Source organism: Vespula vulgaris, chromosome 16 (assembly GCF_905475345.1).
Source record: "Vespula vulgaris chromosome 16, iyVesVulg1.1, whole genome shotgun sequence".
Lineage (NCBI taxonomy): Eukaryota > Metazoa > Arthropoda > Insecta > Hymenoptera > Vespidae > Vespula > Vespula vulgaris.
In genome coordinates, this window is record NC_066601.1 from 4889907 (window position 1) to 4910435 (window position 20529).

Sequence of the window (20529 nt, forward strand, 5' to 3'; positions counted from 1 at the left end):
TTCTCGAGCATCGAGCTCTCTTCTCAGGACCTTTATTTCTTGAATAAGTCAAATACTCATGAATAAATGGACAATGCGAGAGAGGTTGAGCGGATCCTTCGAAGCGCGAGACACCCAAAAACGTTTATCGGTCGCGGCGGTTCCTCGAAATCACATTTTCTGTCGAAAAGATGCGAAAATATGTGAGAACGGCATACGCTAAAGGCGAAAACACCGAAAGAGAATACTTTCCTCGTCCGAGCGCCCTTCTCTCTCTCTCTAGTACTAAAGATTCTTTCCTAAATCTCTTCTATTTGAATTTGAATCGGGAGGAGTCGTTTGATTCATGCGTAGGTATACGTATAATATACATACATATATATACGTATAATAATAAAATATGTATACTTGCTTTACAAAGTAAGGATTCAAAAATCGTGGAAAGTAAAGGGCAAGAAAAAGAGAAAAAAAGAGAGATAGCGTAGGATGAAAGAAGGGGGTAGTAGAGAAGGAGGATGAGTTGACGCCGTGTTAATTAAGGTTGTATTTACTCGAGCGGAAGTAGGCTGATGCAGCGTAGCTCGCGCGAGCTCCGAGCGAACGGGATGGAAGGTATATCTCCGACTGCTGTCGTTGCCACTGCTCTCTGTTTCCGAAATTATATATGACGAAACGAGTCGCGAAATTCAACGAGCAAACGCATAAATATCTACGAGATCCTTTATTACTCTACCTCCTTTTTTTCACTTTATTTTACGTTCTCTTAGATCTCGCCTTTTTCTTTACGAGATAAATGTTCTTCTTCGAATGGTTCGTAAATGAAGGGAAATCTGTGAAACGCAATCTTACACGATCGAAAAGCGGCCGAATACCTACTGTCGACCACGAGGACGACAACGGCGACGACAATGACCGAGGACCTCGTTTTAATTAAATCGAGCTCGAGAGACGAATTTTTTTCTTATACACACACACACACATATGGATGTAAAAATCTGCATACGATAAAACGTATAATATTTTGACTCGTTACGTAGGTACGATTATCGCGCAGCGCGCTTACGAACAAGCGTCAAGTCTCTCTGGATTTTGTTCTCGCTCGGTAAGAAAGGCAAAAGTTCCAAAGTAAGTGGTAAATCCTCTGCGAAAAAAGATCACGAGAGTTTCTCACTCCCACTCTCTCTTTCTCTGCTTCCCTCCCCTCTCCCTCTATCTGCACCCTCTTTCTCTCTCGACTTTGAATTTCTTTGCCGTGATTCTACCGCGGATTTAGCATGGAATATTCATCTTGCTCCGTTCTCACCCTCGAACGCGGCGTCTCGGTCTCACAAACGACTTAACCATTCCACCACCGCCGTCGCCGTCGTCGTCAGCACTACCACCTGAAAGATTGCAGTCAGTCCTTACCTTGCTACGAAAAGTCGACCCTAAATTCAATACAGATCTACTTTTCTGGGAAAAATATTTCCGAATCCTATTATCGAGTCGAACATTACGAATATATTCGATCGACGTTATCTTTCCATCGGTCATAGAACCGTTCGACGCGTTTCCTTTTCTCACGAATGTCTGATATATATATAAAAAAAAAAAAAAAATAAAATCTATTAAAACAAGAAAACGAACAACAGAACTGAAAAAGAATTCATCAATGGAATTCCATTGGACGGATATCGTTTCGCTATCGGCATCGATTCAATCCAAAGAGATTCTCCGCGTAAAGAAAAATTCATATTTCGCTCGTTCGCTCGTTCGCTCGTTGTTCGTTTTTCAATTACTATTGTACTTTTCCCACGCCAATATTTTATTCGTAATTACCGAACTTGTGCATATGCGAGATTTTTAATGAAATTCTTCCCCTAATTCCAACGAAATAATTAATATAATTAAAGAGAAAGCATATAATTAGAGAAAGAGAGAGAAAGAGTAACGTAGAAGTTATTACGTCAATCCGAACGAAAAATAATATCGGGGAACCGTCCAAAAACTATTTGAAAGTCTCGTTCGTTTGTGTAAGAAAGCTGAGAAAAGCGTACGAAGAATGAACCGCGTATATGAAGACACGTATAACAAAGTAGAAACGTATCTAAGATGGCACGTGTGTGTTCATAGATGTAAAAAATCGATGCGGTGGACTCGTAATCGCCTCATTTGCGGCTGAAAAATAGCACCGTCTAAACGGATTCCGCTGATGCGATTCGTTCGATCGATGAGCACCGAGGAGAGATAAGGAGAGTCGTTTAAGTCCGCACCGATTAGCGGGATATCGGTTCTGCCTTAGCCGAAGTTCGATCGCCCGTACTAAATCCGCGATCTCGAGACCGAGAAGGCGTTGCACGGCGCATCCTTCGCTACTCGGAAATACCGCGACTTTCGAGAAAGCGCACTTTCTTTCTTCTGACGTTTCCTCTTTAAACGAGAGACGCTTTATGACGAGAACGTTCGTGCGACTTGTAGACGCACGCACGAGTAACTCGGAGCCCTGTCTACCCCCGCGATCTACGATACGAAGGAGCTGGAAAGCTAGAAACTCGTTAGCGTACAGGTAGATCGTTTCACCGAGTCGCAGGGCGTTACCATTTCGTAGCCGACTTCCTAGCGAATGGCACGAGTGGGAGGATGTTGGACGCTGCCTGAATGAACGAGTAAGAGGGAGAGAAACGGAGAGATGGAGCCGAGGTGGAAGGAGATAGCATAAGATAGGGTAATTGATTGCTGCACGGTCCTACGTAGATTAATAATAGTCACCGTTATCATCCTGCATATAGGGGTTTCGCCCCTGTGTCTCCTGTCGTGATACACGATACTTGGCTGCCACTGACTCCAGACACGTTTTAACCGTGACACGGCCATTTCTCCTTCTGTCCTGCTTTCGAAATCGCACTCTCTCTCGCGCGCGCGCACGCACCTTTCCCGACGTAGATTTCGATTAGTTTTCGTCGAAAATCGAGCCGACCGACGATCGGTCTACATTCGCGAGGAGCAATTTTCTTATTTCTTAAAGCGATGTGGGTACGCGCGATATAGGTACTTGGATGTATGCGAATACGCACGTTACACGAGAATTGGATGCATCGCTGATTTCTCGACTTTTTGACAATATCGCAAATGGAATCGGCGAAACCGTACAGAGCGTCGCTCGAAAGAAGCCCGGTATAGACAACGCGATCGCGAACGAAAGTTTCTATGCAAAAGGGAAGAGGGGCGATGGCGGTATAGAACGGAAGACGCGTTTTATCTTTTCGAAATGAAATGGCGATATTTGAAAGATCGACAAAGACGGAAGAAGAGATACTTTTTCAACGCTACAATAGTTAGTTCGTGGACTACGTCAGATTAAGGGAAATACGTGCTCGTCAAATACTCTCCCCGTACCACAAATTTTCATCCTCGCGAAAACGTTTATCGTGTACGGACGGCGTAGCTGGAAACGCGCGTCTGGGTTGCGCGTCCCTTGGTCACCGGGTCAAAATTAGAAATTGCAGTTGCACCGGCTCGCAGCTGCTACCGCTGCTGCTGCCACATTAATAATAATTTGCCGGGCACCTGGAGACCAAACGCTAATCCGTGATCGTTAACCATTATTAAGGTCGACCTAGCGGTAACCCCTACGAAACGCCGACAAGGACGAACGAATACTCCTCTCTCTATATATGTATCTAATCTAGAGCTCGTTAAACGCGCGGCTAATGCGGCCGTGCGCGCGCCTCTTCGCGTCCAAGCTGCCAAACTTTTTCCAAACGTTCGACTTCGTCCTTCCGTCGTGTCGTCGCGCTAAAAACTTTCGGAGGGACTTTCTTGGCCGGAGCAAAGAAGTAACGAGAACAGATCGAATTTGAACGTTTACCCGAATCGTGATCACCAAAAAGGAAAATAAAAAAGACGAATTTAGCGCTCGACGACCGAGCATCTTAACGCAGTATCTTCTATCTCCCAGCCGAACTTTGCACTAGCCAACGAATGTGGCTACCAAGGATGATCTTTCTTCGTTCCTTCACAGTCTTTCGCCGGTGTACGAGTCGCTAATGGCTCAACCGTCGACACGACGGTAAGGAATATTTTACCGAAGCATCGACTCCTTCGTACATTCGGGATTCGGCGCACGGAAAGAGAGAGACATTCGAGGTTCGCTCGCGGCGTTCGTTTATTCGGCTCGCTGGTAAAGTTATACGCCAAAGAGAGAACAAATATGATCGTAGAGAAATAGAGGAATAGGACAGAAAGAAACGCACGAGAGGATGAGCAACGACACGGGAAAACGAAACGTACACCGGCCGTGTACGCTCGAGAACGATTGTATTAGCCTATCCTCGCGTTAGGTACCTTCGACGTTGACCACCAACGAGTGGCCTTCGGGCGAAGCACGAACGTTCCTCGGTCACTGCGCACAAATATGCCTTTTAACGTGTAACGAGTGTTTACTCAGTACCCGCAGTATATTCGAAACGCACTCGATTGATACTACTGCGTATTGTTGAAATATAATTCAAACGAACGCACGTTTCGAAATGGATTCCGACGTTTACAATATCTCTTCTAAACGTCCGAACGAAAGTTGGAAGCGGCTTTAAGCGACCGTACGTTTCTTTCGATAACATAACACGACGAAGAAGCGTTCTACGAACTTGTACCACGAATACTCGGAGACATCAGGAAACGAGCTACGCGTTTCGAAGCGTATAATTGACTAGGTAACGCCTATGGACGCGAACGCGAGACGCACTTCCTCGTGACAGATAACGTCGACGGTCCTCCAATTTACCGCGCGCGCTTCTACAATTCGCACATGGACCCGCTCGACTACTTAATTAATCGTTTGCACGGCTCGTAATTACTTTCGTCCTCTCGTTCGGTCTCTCTCGTCGGACGAAACGACCTGGGATTCGAATGACCGACGAGCGCGTAATTAGCGCCGTCGTGCGTTCTAGCGAGCGCGCGTGCCTTCGCGACTTCCTCTCCGAGAGCCTGACGTGGAATGAGAACGTTCGTTTACGTTTACGATATCCTGTTGTCCTTTTACACGTACGAATACAAACAAATGTCCCATTCACGGGGATATAGCGTCAGTTCCACGAATTTGTCTACCTTTCGATCTTTTTTCCGTCATAAATACTTTCTTCTATCGAAGGCAACTCTCGTTTCGCGGCTTTGCGTCGACAAACAACGAAAAAGAAAACACGTCGGACTATCTCGAAACGGTTTCGTCCGTTACGACAATTCCGATAGACGTGAAAAATCTACGGTAACGATAATTAAAGTAGATACGATAAAGCGCGGCTAATTCCGGAAGATAATTTATCGTAACAAGCTGAAATTGAAATTATAATTCCGCGACGTTACGAACGTTGGGAGAGACTAGCTACTGGACGCTGGACCGATCGTACAAACTTTCGTGTTTGTCTTTTTCGAATTTTCCTTCGTCGCTGGAAACAACGATAAACGCGTTGGTCGTTGTCAGCTTGTTTTCCCGTTTGTATTACTCGGTGAGGGCTTAAGGGATTATTAATAGGAAAGTCGATGCCAAGCGACAGAGAGAGAGAGAGAGAGAGAGAGAGAGAGAGCGAGCGGGGGATAGGGGAAGAGACAGGGTAAGAAGCGGCAACGAAGATAGCAACGAGCCAGTATGGCTCGGCTTTATTAATGATCGGCATTGCCGAGTTTGCCATGGGCCATGGGACAAGCTCGCACACGCAACGCTCTGATATTACCACACCCTCGAAACTTCGCCTCTCTCCCACATTCCACGCTACATTAATTTCGTATGGCTGCTAATTATTACACCGGATCCCTCGCTGCTTTTGTATCTCGTCGCAACATTGCTCCGGAACAAGCGCTCATCCGAACAAAACTCGAGCCACGCTAATAAAACCAATCTAATTGTAAAATGTCACTTCAAAGAGGAATACGTCGACGAGGTCGACTGCTCCAAAGATAAAAAAATTCTCTACGGTCTCGGTTGGCAGATTAGAAGTAAATTCGCGCGTTGTACAAATCGTGTTCTAAGTCGTACCGTGCGCATGCTCGCGCTCGTGCTCGCACGAGTTATAGCGTTCTAGTGTCTAGCTGCCATCGAGAGAAACACCGACGACGAGTCGAGCCTCGCATGGAGCACCAAATAATTTCTGTCCTGAAATCTCACGTGCATTTCTCCCTAATTATTGCAGAGTTGTGTAATTAAATTTAATTATAATTGGCCGGGTTGCGTCATCTGCTTCCTTTGGCAAAAATCTCTTCGTTTCATCGTCAATTTTAACTTATTCCTTCTCTCTCTCTCTCTCTCTCTCTCTCTCTCTCTCTCTCTCTTCGTTCTCGAGACGACAACTTTTCTAAAATTTCCCTGCTATCGCGCTCGACGAAGAAGCAAATTTCGTTTCGACTTGTAAAACTTGTATACGCTGCAAAAATAATAGTATCAACGTTGAAACGTTTAAGAGACATTTGGGACATTAAAGAAAAGACATTAGCACCGATTGTCGTATTAAAATTTTTTAACCAAAAGGATTTCTTATCTTAAGCTTTTCCCAAAAGAAAAAAATATCTACGGCTCAAGTACTTACAATTAGAGTCTTTCTCTTTTCTCTGAGAAGCACGAAATCCTTTTACCGCGTATCCTTTTTCTTCCCGAGTTACTTCTGAACGTTTTAAAAGAATTGCACGCGGCTCGAAGGTGAACACGAGGTATAGACACACAAACATATACAACACACACACACACACACTCTCTCTCTCTCTCTTTCTCTTAAGTTCTTTTCCTTGCCACACCTAAGATCTTCGCTATGGTCTTCGATAATTGAATTACATTTTCCTCGGTTAGCTTTAGTGGACTCGCGATAATGTCCACCGCTCTTCCATGTATTTAAATGTTGATGTAAGAAATAGAGAAACGTAAATGATTAAATAAAAGGAAGCTCCTACCAATTCGAGATGAATTTCAAAGGCACACTTTTATCTTTTCTTCCAAAATACTTGATCAAGAAATGAAAACTCCAAAGTTGTAAAAGGTATCATAATTTCGGCTAGGTCGAGACCAGATACGATAACGTAACAAGTTTCTCCCGCTAAGAAGTCTCGTACGAGAGGGTCCAAGTTATTTTTCCTTCTCATAAATAACGGAACCCACTCAGGATGCTTCGATATCAATTTTCAATTTACATTCGGTAACACGTCACGTACGTATCGTTCTTTATTATTGATAGCAACGGACTTTGTGAATTCTCGTTACTGAATTTTGTATCTCTCGTGCTACTTTGCTCGTACGGCACTCGGCCGAAGAGAGCGAGTTTCTACTTGCTTTCACTTCTTCTCTTTCTCTTTCTTTCTCCTCCCACGAGCAAACGGAGTTTTAGAAAGATTGCTTAGCCGGACGACGAGGGCGAACCAGTCGCAAAAGTTCGAACTAGATTTCGCACTTTGATACCGATTCGTCCGTACGTATTTACTCGAGAAACTTTCTAGGAGACCTCGACTAAAATTCATAATCCCAAGTAGAAATAGAACCGTTCAAACGAAAGGCTAGTTTGTAATAAATATTTACTCGAACAAGGTACGAAGGGAGAACGATCGTTCGATTTAAGAGAACGTGACTTGGCGTAGTAAGATCGCCAATTAAAGCTACACGAACGATTTCAATATTGCAAACAGATACATACAAGTTGCTTTCGTAGATCCTGCAAATCATATAATTTATCGATCGGTGGCAAACACTTTTGTCTTTCGTCTCTTGGACTTGTCTCGATAAACAGTCGAGTCCGGTTAAAAAGCAAGCCGACGGAGTCGCATTTGTCACTGACTTTTTTCTTCTCATCTTTTTAGGACGCCCAAAATCTCTCTCTCAACCGTTTTATCTGGCCATGAATACAAATTATGCACCACCGGCGTAGCTAGTTTTAATTAGACGATAAAGAGGCGCAACGATAACAGTGTTGTATCGACCACTTGATTACATTCACTTTCCAGAGCGGGGGAGAAAGAGAAAAAGAAAGAGAGAGAGAGAGAGAGAAACGAGTAGTCCAACATTCCGTGGATATTAATTTTTGAGCGCGCCGCACGAGATATTATTATCGAGCGATATTACCATACACAAATTATTTCTACCGTCATCGACGTCATTCCGGATAGATTTTCAAAGAACTATGCATCGTTCGAAGGTAATCCTATCGGACGTAGATGCGCACATAGGTTTCTTAACATATTAAAATCGACATCGATTTCGATGATTCTAACGAAGCTCGGACAAAGAGCAAAGGCGATCGTCGAGCTCGCACCGATCCGAAGGTGCACCTCGTGTAATGCATGCTGACGCTATTTCGGTCTCGGCTTATGCGTTTACAGAGTAGCGCCAAGGGGCACCGAAGCGAGGCACGAGGGTCTCTCCCAAGGGTGTGATCGGGAATTATCATTCAATAATGGCGTCGGCTAGCCAACCTCTTGCATCTTGATGGAGCTACGAGAGAGCCGTACCTAGAGATACCTATGTACTATGTGGCTATGCATAGGTAGCAGCATGCATGCATACATACATCCAGATTTATATGTACCTATAGATAGTATATTTACGTAAGAATATAATTATAGAAAGATCGTACCTTTTACTCGAAATGATCCAACTTAAAGATCTTCGTTGTCACGATCGGAAATGTGACAAATAAAAACGATATTCTTCGGTGGAGTAATCAATATTATTTTCATTGGAAAGTAATAGTCGTTAGCATCGAAAGTCAGCAGATTACGTCGAAGGTAAAAAATAATACTTTCTTCGCATCACCGAGACGCGCCGAAGTAAAAAGAGAAAGAAAAGAAGAAATAAGGGTAGAAATCGTCGACGGTATCATCAACATGGCCATCCTCCGTCGCGCCTCTCTCGAATGGATTCTCGATGGAAGTACGTGGGAATACGAGGGTGTAAAGTAAATCTGATCTTAATTCAGCCGCTATAAAAGCCGCAGCGACATCTCATTTTACGATACGCCGAGTACATACGGCTACGTATATATGTACCTATATTCTCTCTCTACGTGCGGGTGGTTGCAACGAGCAACGTCGACGTTGAGCATCGGGAAAGACGCATACATACATATATATATATATATATATATATATATATATATATATATACAGAGAGTGGGAGAGAGGAAGATGTATTAAGCAGGAGAGCTTATACCTCGTGGTAATATCTCTTGGCGTTCGAAAGCGAGCAAGCGAGCACAGGCAAATCCTTAATCGGTTACCACCGCGCGATCCCTCCGGCAGCGACCTCTACTTCTGCTAAAAGCCCTTGCACGTTCGAGATTTCGATCCGCTTCGATCCGTGAGACTGTCATTCGCAAAAGGAGGCACGAAACGTACCACACTGCTACGCACGACGAGAACTCCCTACACTTCGCTCTCTGCTTCTCTCTCTCTCTCTCTCTCGCGCGCGCTATCTATCTCTATTACTCTAGAAAGAAAAAAAACGGCCACGATCTGGCTAATCGATAGATTAGACTTTTAGAAAATAGCCTTTTCTGAAATACGGAGAAAGCGAGAAGATCGATGGTTTGGTATTATATTTTAGAATCCTGCGGTAACGTCTAGCGAGGCATCGACGGAAATTTTCTATTTACGCGAGAAACATTTTCCCGATGACTTTTTTTTGAAGCCAAGCTTTTCTTCCACGTGATATTTTGTTCGAGATAAACAAGGCGAAAAATGAAGAACTTTGCTCTTTGACGAAGATCGTTGGCTCGAAACGACGTGTCTTTTTCTTCGCGATTATAGGGGAGAGATATAAAGCAAGAGACAGATGGTGGGAAGGACATTGGGGGGAGGGGTGAAAAGTGGGAGAAGAAGGAAGAGACACGATAAAGTACTTGCCTCCCCCCACCCCCTGTGTATGAAAAAAGCAAGTGGCGTGCTTTCATCTTGGAATTCGTTAAAAAATTCTTCGTCGAGATCGCGTATTAAGCGTCGCTTTAACGAGTACTCCAAACGATATTCTTTCGGTCCAGCTGTTAAAAAGCACGGTTACAAAAACTCCGCTTTCGTTCTTTCCCGCTAGACTTATCTCGAATATAAAGGAAAGAAGAGAAAAAAGAAACTAGTAAAAATAAAGCGAAAGAAAGAGCAAATATAATTTCGAAGAATAAATGAGAAATGAACGTTGATGAATGCATCGACTGGGATTAATATCTGTCATTATTTTAAAAAGTTCAGAGAGAAGCCCGGAGGATCGAAGGATGGAAGGACGAAAACTTGGGTACGATACGGAGCAGACAGAGCGACTCGAAAGGACGAACGATGGTAGCGCGAGTTTGAGAGAAGGAAAGAAGAAAAAAAAGAAGCGAAATACCATTCGCAAAGTTTCTCTTCGTGCCTCGACGAAGGCTCGACAATCCGTGGAATTACAAAACCTTGCGACTCGCGTGTCGTTCTGTAAACACAATTACCATGGAATGCTTCACGATCCGGAAACTGCGCGAAAGGTGAGAAACGAGAAATATGGAGGGGGAAAGGTGGGTAGGCGGTGAGTCAGGAGAGGAAGAGGGAGGAACGAGCGAGTCGCGCCAAAGTAAGTGGCGCGATTATAATTTTCAAGAAAGAAAGGAAGGACGAAGGCTTCCTTTCGAGAGCATTCTGCTTTTCTACCCTTTTCCTCTATCACTCAACTGTTTCTCGCGAACTTTCCGAGGCGCAAATATTCACGGGAAGTCATTAAAATTTTCGTCGCGTAGTTTTCACCTTTACAAAATTCGATGCCTAACAAAACGCGAATTAGCAGAGGATCGTGGGTCAAGGTGACCTGGCCTCTTTCGCATTCTCCGCAGCCCTTCGTCATCGGTATCCAGCAGCTCGTTTCCTTCCTTCCTTTCTTCCTTGCCACAGGTAATCAGCGCCGAAGCTTATCCAGCCGCCTTACTTTCGAGCAAGGAAATACGATCGAAAGCACTTTGAGCGATGCTTTATTTTTACCAACATTAGTATCCCTGATACGCCGTCAAAATTTACGCACGACGCATCGTCACCCTTTTACTCGGAGTGGATAGCGATTTCGTATCGTACGTACCAATCGGTAGACGAGCCAAAATAGTTTGTGCCTCTTCGTAAACCGAGTTCCTCCTCGGCTTCTCTCAAAGATGTACCATGGCCTACTTAGAAATTCATGAGGGCAAACTGCGCGTATGAATTTGCATCGAGCGAACTGCTTCGCGAGTTATCGTCCGCCCCGTGTGAAATTCGTTAATCGAAATAAATACCAAATACGCGTTCGTTATCCGATAAAGAAGAGGAACAATGGCTTTGCGTTGAACGTAGCTCGAAACCATCGCGAAGGAACTCTTCTGGAAAGTATTCGATGTGGAGATGGAACGAGTGAGAAATAAGCTGACCCAAATTCGGTAGCTGGTTTACAAAAACAGTGCTTTTTGCTTCCTTCCACGCACTTAGCTAGCTAAGTAGATATCTAGATAAATACCGATTTTTCGTCGCACTGAAAATCAAGGAATATATATTATTAATCATCGCTGTACGAATTTATACCGAGCGACTACTTTGATAATGGCCGCTACTGGCTGGAAAAAAGTATGCGATCATCCTCGCTCTCCGTTTTCAAACTTGTCTCCTTCTACCGGATACAATACGTGTGCCTTCTAAGTACACGTAGATATGTACATATAATATATACATACGAGTATACATACCCGTATATATTGTACGTATCTACGTCACCGTAGAGCGCACACGCGAAGGGTGTGCTTTCGTCTTAAAACAAACACACGCTTTTCCTGCGATTACCATGTACCGTTGAGAGTTTTCTCTCGGAACAGTTAGACCTATATTTTTCTATGAAAATATGCGAAAAATGAGAGAAGAAAGACGAGACCTCTCCGTTGCTCGTTAGAATTTTTGTGTGAAATTTGAAATATGTCGACTAGAACTCGCTAACCTCTCTTTCGTATCGTCCGCTTTTCCTTCCATACGTATTGTTTACGTATCCGACAGGAACGCAAAGGACACGATCGAGTCCGTTCTCGGTCGTAATTCCTGAGAAATTCTACGTAATCCGACGACCAGGACAAAAACACGTACCTCTTCCCCGTTGTTATTCTCATTAAGAAGCGAGTGAAACGTTTAACCGGACGAGTAACGTAGACTCTTTGGCACCACTACTTTTCGCGTATCGATGTATACGAGAGAGAGAGAGAGAGAGAGAGAGACGAGCGTATTTCGTTTCGCCGGCACTTACCCTCGACGTTTTGTCGAAAGCGAAAGACGATTAGAGTCGGTTCTTCTCTCTACCGACGATTCGCAAGTACGCCGTTGCTCCGCTCGTACGTTTGTAATCGGAAGAAGGTCGTTCGATCCAAAAGGACGAGAGCGAGCGACGCAGTAATAAGCAACGATAATAATAACTACAATAATAATAACAATAATAATATCGTCGATGACGTAAAGTTCGTCCCTTATTTTGTTTTCCTTTTTCATTCGCTTGGAAATCCGAATTCTAAGAATTTCATTCCGTATTAATTAAGGTCGTACCATTTTCACTGTACGACGATGATCGTTGTTAAATGATCTTAAATACAAGTTCCTGTAAAAAATATTCCAAATACGGTGTTACTCGCAAATGAATCGACGAGTATCGGTAAGGATACAAGGATCGCGATAAAAAATATCGTAGAAAATATCGTAGAACTCGCAATCGCTGAATATTCCCCGCGATGTCGGCTATCGTGAATGATCGAAGCGCATCAAAGACCAGCGAGCAATCGCCAGTCACGGACAGAGATTTATGCGACTCGAACGGACCTCGACGATCCGATCGGAAGGCCGACAGAACCTTTGGATCTCGAGGAACCACGTTTCGACGATGAATCTTTCGTGTCGTACGAATCGTTCTAGGGCGCGAGTACGGAAACCATACGCGTCTCGCAAGCGCTACGTATCCTCAGATATCCGAGAAAAGAGCAAATAGCAAGACGATGCTTTCGACGTACCGCTAGGATGCAACGGCACTCTCTCGTCGAGTTCCTAAACCGCAGAGCGGTCTGCCAAGTGGGGATTTTGCTCGTTCTTGCGACCGACGGTGTAACTCGTAACGGAGTCACCAAAGCGGGGAATTACTGCTGGGAACTACTTCTGGGACTCTGCTAGGAGCATCCTTCTCGCGGACTTTACGGAATATACGCTACGTCTCTTCTTTTACCACGATCGCTCTATATTTCATCCTGCCATCGGACCGAGCCTCGCTAATATATGGCCTATCACGCATTTCGATTATTACGTTGTCGTGTATGCGCCAGCGAACGGGAGAAAGATGAGAAGGAGAGAGCTCGGCAACGAGTTCAAAAGGACATCGCGTGGAGAATGGAAAAGACTCGCCATTCCCGCTCGCGTCTCGAAACTTTCAGACTATACCTACCAGACAGACGACTTCTCTCGAACTGCGAGTGGTTGTTTCTATACACTTAACAAACTACTTCGAATCGCGAGTACCTCTTAAGAATGTAAGAACCTTGGTGTAATATCGACGATCGCGCTTGGTTAGTAAGATCGGTAAAAGCCATAGAAAGGAAGAGAAGCCTTCCCAGACTACGTCGCGCTCTGTCGCTGCCTTAATTAAATTCGGCTAAAGAATCGAAAGTAAGAAGTTCAGCGTCCATGACGACGGAGCCACGCGGCCTTTTAATAACCACCTTCGACTAAGAAGAAACTGGCAAATGGCTGTGTGCCCTCGGTGACGGTCGTGGAAGTCGAACAGAAGAGAAGGGTGTACCGACTCGACGCAGTCAAGGATCGATCCCTTTATTCCCATCCCACTTCCACTTCCACTCCCAGTCTCTCTCTCTTCCTCTTCCTCGTTCTCTTGCTCCTTCACTTTCGATTCCACCCGTTGCCGACATCTTGCCTTCTCCCTTTCACCCTCTCTCTCTCTCTCTCTCTCTCTCTTTCTCTCTTCTCCATCGTATCCCTATCCTCCAAGATTCGCTGCCATCGTCCTAGCTGGAAAGCGCCTTAGGTCCCTTTTTCTTCTTCTCTCTATACGTCTATTCGTTCGGCTCCTTTTCTTTCGTTTACATTCTCATACTTTCTCTCTCTCCCTCTCAATTTCTTTCTTTCTTTCTTCCTCCTTTCGAAGTCGTTCGCAGCAAGTCGGTCTATGACATTATTGCTTGCTTTTGCATCGCCTCTACTCTTTAGTCAACCCCGATGAATCCTAGACAAACAGAGACGCGCGCTCGCGCACGCTCGCGCGCCCCAACCTGTCGTCATTTCTCTTTCGGCTTTCTCCCACCGTTCTCCTTCGAAACCCAACTTCCAGGCACGCGCGCGCCTGAGAACAGACTCTGGTACAACGACATCTTTCGTATCCGCGACCAACTATTGACTGGATATTCGTTCTACGTCAACCACGTAGAAACACAGCTACGCGTTGACGCGAAAGGTTGCTACTGCTGCTGGATAATCTCTCTCATCTGCTACCAAGTGCTACCGCTATCGTTACGAACAGTCAGCTTTCGACGTAATGCGCGTACTATTTTCGTAAGGAACTCGAGGAACTCGCGAGCTCTATGCATTGCGAACTTTGGCCCTGGGCTAGCTCCAGGTGGTGTGTAATTTCACGAATTCAGCGTCACTCTCGATTCGAAGAGTATAAAGTTATTTTCTTATTAATTATTCTAACGTACCGGCGTCTAAGTGAGCTAAAACGAGCAACAACCGTATCTATTTGTTTCCGAGCAGAGTAACCTTGTTTTCTTCAGAAAGGGAGCTACTTCGTTTATCGAGCACGTATAGACTAACAAAGTTTGACTGGCTCGTCGGCACGAGGAATACTACCTATGCTTTTATACGCGTAATGTATATATATGTGTGTGTGTGTCTGTATGTATATACACTTACATAGAGAGAGAGAGAGAGAGAGAGAGAGAGAGAGAGAGAGAGAGAGAGAAAGCAAGAGGAAGGATATCTATTTTAAAAGCTCTCCGAACGATCGGCAAAAAATTCATTACTTACGTTACCTTCGAGCCTACGTTCGTGCAGCGAATGCTTATCCTTCTCTCCAAGTTTTACGATCGTCGACCGATGAAAGAGAAATTAAAACTTAAAAGGTTTTCGAAAAGATCTCGTTGGGTTGGGATGATCTTGCGTAATGGATGCGTAATGCGTAAGTACACGTCTCGCGTTTATTCGTAAACTACAGAATCGACGATCTCTCTCTCTCTCTCTCTCTCTCGCTCTTATCGTTATTCCTGCGAATATCTAGTATGGCCAGATCGATCACAGTACCAAATGGGTTGCAATGAAACGTGTCGCAGGACCACATATACGCATAGGTAAAGCTACGAACACGATGGCGAAACGATACTGTTCCATAATGCGCGATCGGATATTCCCTTCTCCATCGACATCGACGTTCAATGTCTAGAGATATTCGAAACTATATACGTAGGTACAGATGCGGGCTTTTGCCATCTTTCTCCTCCTCTCGTACGAAGTAACAGCCAGAATTTCCAAGTGCTGGGAACATCGCGGAACCCAGCCTTTAAATATTCCTCGGGTTTATATGGAAATTGATGTACGAATAAACCGGATCCGTTTTCATTTGCCTCGTCGGAAAATGCGAGAAGTAAAAAAGAGAGAGGAGACAGTGAGAGAGAGAGAGAGAGAGAGTCTCGTCGTGGAAAACTACAGGTAGGCGTACTTAATGGACGGAAAAAGACAATAAGTACGATTTCCGTTTGGCCGAGCGAAAACGATTATGACGAGGATATCGAATCGCGTCGGCATCGACTTTCCATTTAGCAAAGTTTAAGCTACCGAAATTACAAGCGGAAAAGGATTTGCTCGTAACGGGAGGACGTGTAGACTTTCCTACGCTTCGAAGCAAAAGTCCGCTTACATTCGCAAGGTCTCGAAGATACGAGCGGGTAAAAAGAAAATTCGCCGTCGAATCGTCGAAGAAACGATAGCGTAGCTACGTACTATCCTTCTTCGATCCCGTTGAATTTCCTGTTCCAAGAGGAGAACGATCCTCGGGCTCTCGCAGCTCTCGGTCATAATGGCGCGCCGGTAGAATACGCGTCGATGACCGTATACCGAGCCAGCGGTTTTGTCATTCTAATAGGGAGGGCGATGCATCAATTATAGAAACATAGGCGGTTCGCTCTCGCATTACACGAACGCCGAATAACGCGGTCCCGATTGCGCGCGATTATGCGAACAATAAATTGGCGGTCGGATGCACAGCGCTCGAGAGAACCGACATTCCGACGTGTCCCGATATATAGTGAGTATATGCGAGCCCTCTTTCTCTCCGAACGATTCTCCTATCCTCTTCCTACCGAATCCAACCGATCCCGAATAAACCTTTGGAGACATCGGGAAGCAAGAAAGAAAGCGACGCGAATCGAATTATTCGGAAAAGAGACGATGTCGTTGTCGGCCTTTGTCTCAAATACGAATCGAAATAGTCAAGCTCTGCGTTTACTCTCGCGATATCTCGTCCGCGGAGAATACACATTTGCGTAGGTAGTTGCACGTACGACGCGATCGACCTTTCGAAAATGTCGGTCTTTTGCTGCAGGAGGATAAATCGTATCTACACGACAACGTTGCTCGGCGCGTAAACCTTTTCTGTCCACAAAATATCAATTTCATTCGAAAGGTCTCCCAGATACGATTATTTTCGACGATGGAGCCAAGCGAAACGTTCAGCGAGATCCGATAGATGGATTAACGGGAATACGAAACTCGTACGTTTCGAAGGCCGACGAGGATAACGCGTTTCCGCGTGAAAATACGTACACTCTTTTTGCCCGTTGCGCCAGCGCGAACGAGGACGGCGGGAGATTCGAAATCGACCGAGGTAGCGACATTCGCGATCCGACGAGACGAGGGGACCGATCCCGACGTTCGGACGAGGCTATCGATCCTCGAGCGAGAGAATTTAACGAGACCCTCCTCTTTGTCCTTCTTCCTTCTCCTCTTCTGCCTGGCCCGTTCCAGTCTCTACGAAAATTCGATTTCGTCCGCCGGTCTCCGGTAGCGAAAGGCAAATTCTTCGGTGGCGTTCGCAGCGAATGAGCGAGCGAGGGAGGGAGGGAAGAGCCGTCTCCCTCGTCCGTTAGCATCGTGCCATTAATCGCATTAGGCGAACGGCAGGTCGGCTCGAGTGGTAGATGCCCTTCCTGCCGTTACAAAGGCGGCGTCTCGCTCTCTACGCGTTCGCGAGTCAACGAGCACCGACGCGACGAGAGTCGCGAGCTCCTCGTTCTCGCGCGCACGGGATACGGATACGGCCGCATACGCTATTTACGCGTCTCGGTCGAACTTCCACGAGGAATCCGTAAGCTCCCTCGCGGTTTCGTCGTTAATCGCTTCCGATCCCGACGCTCGAGAGCGAATGAAAGATGCATCGCGTCGGGCTCCTACGATTCTCCTCCCCGTTGCCAATCCGACGCAATAACGGGCCGATCGAATAACGCTTCGCCGATCGGTCGAGCGTTCTCGTTATTCCTCTCTCGCGGGTACGCGCGCGCGCGCCTTTTTTGCGAATCGGAGAAGCTTTCGAGTAGCTTTACGACGAGCGCCCCCGAAGAAAAGGGTCGAAAAAGAAGAGCAGAGAGAAGCGAAAGAAAGTCGGGGGAAAGGATGCGAGGGGTACGAGTTGGCGAGGCAACGAAAGCCTCGGTCTTTCTCCGTTCCTCCTCGTCTACGGCACGACCTCGGTCGCCTCCTCGTCTTTTCCTCGACTTTACCGGTCGAGGTTCCTCATCCGCATATCTAGAGGCACACGGGTGCGAGGGAGACGTCGTCATTTCTATGGGCATTCATCATTCGCTCGTCGCTCAACGCGCGCTCACCACCACCTACACCTTCTGCTCCTCTCTTTCTCCCTTTCTTTCATTTCCCGCAAGTTCTGGCGCTACGACTCTCTGAAACCCGCATTGATGGTAATCCAAGAGGCTTTTAACCGAATATCACATTCTCCTTTTTCCTAGATGCACGATGCCGTGTATCTCGGTCAGCGATTCTTAACTTTCCACTTTCGAAACGAAGCACGCGAACGAGGACGATCCTCGTAAGCGCGATCGTATGAAAGGATAAGCGAAGCGCGAAAAATTCGTTTTGTTACATCGTTGGGTCATGCCGGTTATCGGCGAGGCGAAGCGTCGTTACCTTTTTCGTTTCGAAATCGAGATCGGATCCTACGGCTCTCGACCTAATTCGCGTCGACGAGCCTGCGTGCGCACGCGACGCACACACACACGCGCGCGCGGAGAGAAACGACGAACGACTACACTCGCCATTTCGAAACTATTGGATTATTTTGATAGTTCGCCGGCCGATAGCGCGGCGTGATTTAACTTTCAATTTGTATTCATTGCTGGGGAATAAAAAAGAGAACAAAGGGAAGAAGAAAAACGAGAACTCCGTTTACCCGTGTCCGGGATACGAGCCGCGAGAAACAAAAGATTTCGAAGAAAGCTCGTTTCGTCGTTCGTAATCCACGAATACGATCGCGCGTCGCGGCACGCTGCGACGCACGAAACGTTTCTTTGAGCGCACCGCTCCGACAACGAAGCGGCGGTACGCGTCTCTTGGTCGTTGCTCGGTCAACAACACTGCCACCCGCTGTTATTCGATCTTTACGAGAAAAAGTGCGCGAGCGTTGTTCGCCTTTTTCGCTCGTTCGATTATTATTCGAACGTTTCCGAAAGGAGACTAGGCGCGCGACGAGTTGGTATAACGGTAACGCGGAGCGACGGCACCCTTCAAACGAAACTGGACGGCGAAAGCAAAAGAACGTTCGTTACATCTCCGACACGAATTTTCTTCCTTGTCGCCGTCGCCGACGCCGAGTACGCTCGCTCGAACGAACGAACGAACGAACGAGGAAGAAACGCCAACAACACCTTCCTACCTCTGTCCGACGCGAATCGTTCGCACACTCACCTATGTTGATCTTATCCGGGAAGGCAGCCGGTAGTAGAATCAAGAGAAGAGTCAACGCCGTGGTCATGAGGGTGCTGGTACTGACCGGTCTAACGATACCGCTCGCTCTTCTTCCGCTCCAGCCTCGAACGATCTCTTCGTCCTCGACTTGATTCTCGGCATCTTTCCTCTCGAGAAGCTCGCGAAAATCGAAGGAGGACGAAGAGGAGGAAGCGGAGGAGGAGGAGGCGTAGGAGGAGGAGGAGGAGGAGGAAAAAGAGGCGGTACCTCGACGACGCGGATTCGACCTCGCCGTCGCGCGAACACGGCGACGACGTCGAGACCTCGGTGCCGAGGACGGTCCATCCGTTTCGCGAAGAACCGGGAGCATCTTCCGTGCTCCGTTGTCTGACACAAACTGACGTACGCTACTTTGCGTCAACTCGCTCTCGCTCGAACCGCCCCAGCATCCCTACTCTCCCCGTCCTCCCACTTCTCTCGCTGCTTCTCTCCTCGTCTCTTTCTCTCTTAAACGAGCACCACCGCGACCCACCCCATCCACCCATCGGCCCATCGCGTATCCAGCAGCCGACCCCACCGTCGCTCGCTCTCGCTCTCGCTCTCCTCTCGCTCCTCCTCCGTACACTCCGTTCCCCTCTTTTCCGCCCCGTACCCCGCTTCGTCGGCAGCGTCATTGGCACGGTGCTACCTAGCGACGGCTTCGACGTCCTCCTCCGCTTCGATCAAAAATATTCGATCGAAAAGGTTCCCTCGACTCTCGTTACGTAATTCGATCGGTCTCGATCGAGTGCTCGCTCGAACAGCGATGCGCGAACGAAGTAACCGAAAGTACCAAACGCGCGTACTCGACGTAAACCCTGAGCGCTATCGGATGCGTATATAGATCAGGTGCTGTAAAGACGTCGAGGAAATCGATCGTTTGCGAAGAATATGAGAAAGAAAGAAGAAAAAAAGATAGTACGAGGAACAAGAGAGATGAAAACGCGACTCGCGTCCGACGCTAGAAACTACCCCTCTTTTCCGAAGCCTCCGTTGCGCGCCGCCGCCGCTGCTACCACCACCGCCGCCGCCGCCGCTACCACCTACCACCACCTACCACCACCGCCAGCATCGCCATCACACTGCCACGTCGGTTCGCGATAGAAGCGTGTGCTTAACGCGCATGTTACGAGAGGCGCGCCGCGATCTTTTCGATCTCGGATCGTCTCCGATCCAGCGATCTAAGCCGGCATCGAATCCTCCCGACGGTCCTATCGACGATAAATCGCGATCGATTCCTATTTAATAAAAGAACAGTTTGATCTTAGGAGGTAACGATCTACGTTCTTCGATCTATATTCGATTTACCAGTCTCTCGCTGATAGTTTATATTATTGATCCGAATTATTCCTCTCCAGCAACCCAGACGCAACCCAGCGCCATCGATGAGATGGCGACTTTCAAAGAAAGCCGTTATGGAAGGTTTAAGCCTCGTAAAAACCAACTACCACCGGTTAAATCCACGGAGTTCCTTCCTCTCCTTCCCTTCCCCGGACTCTCGACGAGCGACGAAACGCGTGAACTTTTATCATCCTCCGCGATGAGCAAGGGAGCGGAAATCGCGGGGAGAGAGCTAGC

At 46.7% G+C, this 20529-nt stretch overlaps 1 protein-coding gene across 3 annotated transcripts in view; it reads right to left on the reverse strand.

The window, feature by feature from the left end:
• LOC127069727 (glutamate receptor 1) overlaps positions 1 to 20529 on the reverse strand; it is a 131949-nt gene that overhangs the window by 110529 nt on the left and 891 nt on the right. Inside the window, exon 1 of one of the 3 annotated variants that reach the window (XM_051007103.1) lies at positions 18913 to 19378. The exons of 1 other annotated variant lie outside the window; for it this stretch is intronic. In XM_051007103.1, the coding sequence (XP_050863060.1) occupies positions 18913 to 19282 (370 nt within the window). In that variant the 5' untranslated portion in view covers positions 19283 to 19378. Of the gene's footprint in view, positions 1 to 18912; positions 19379 to 20529 lie in introns of those variants that run through there. One more of the 3 variants, XM_051007104.1, reaches the window with a different exon arrangement.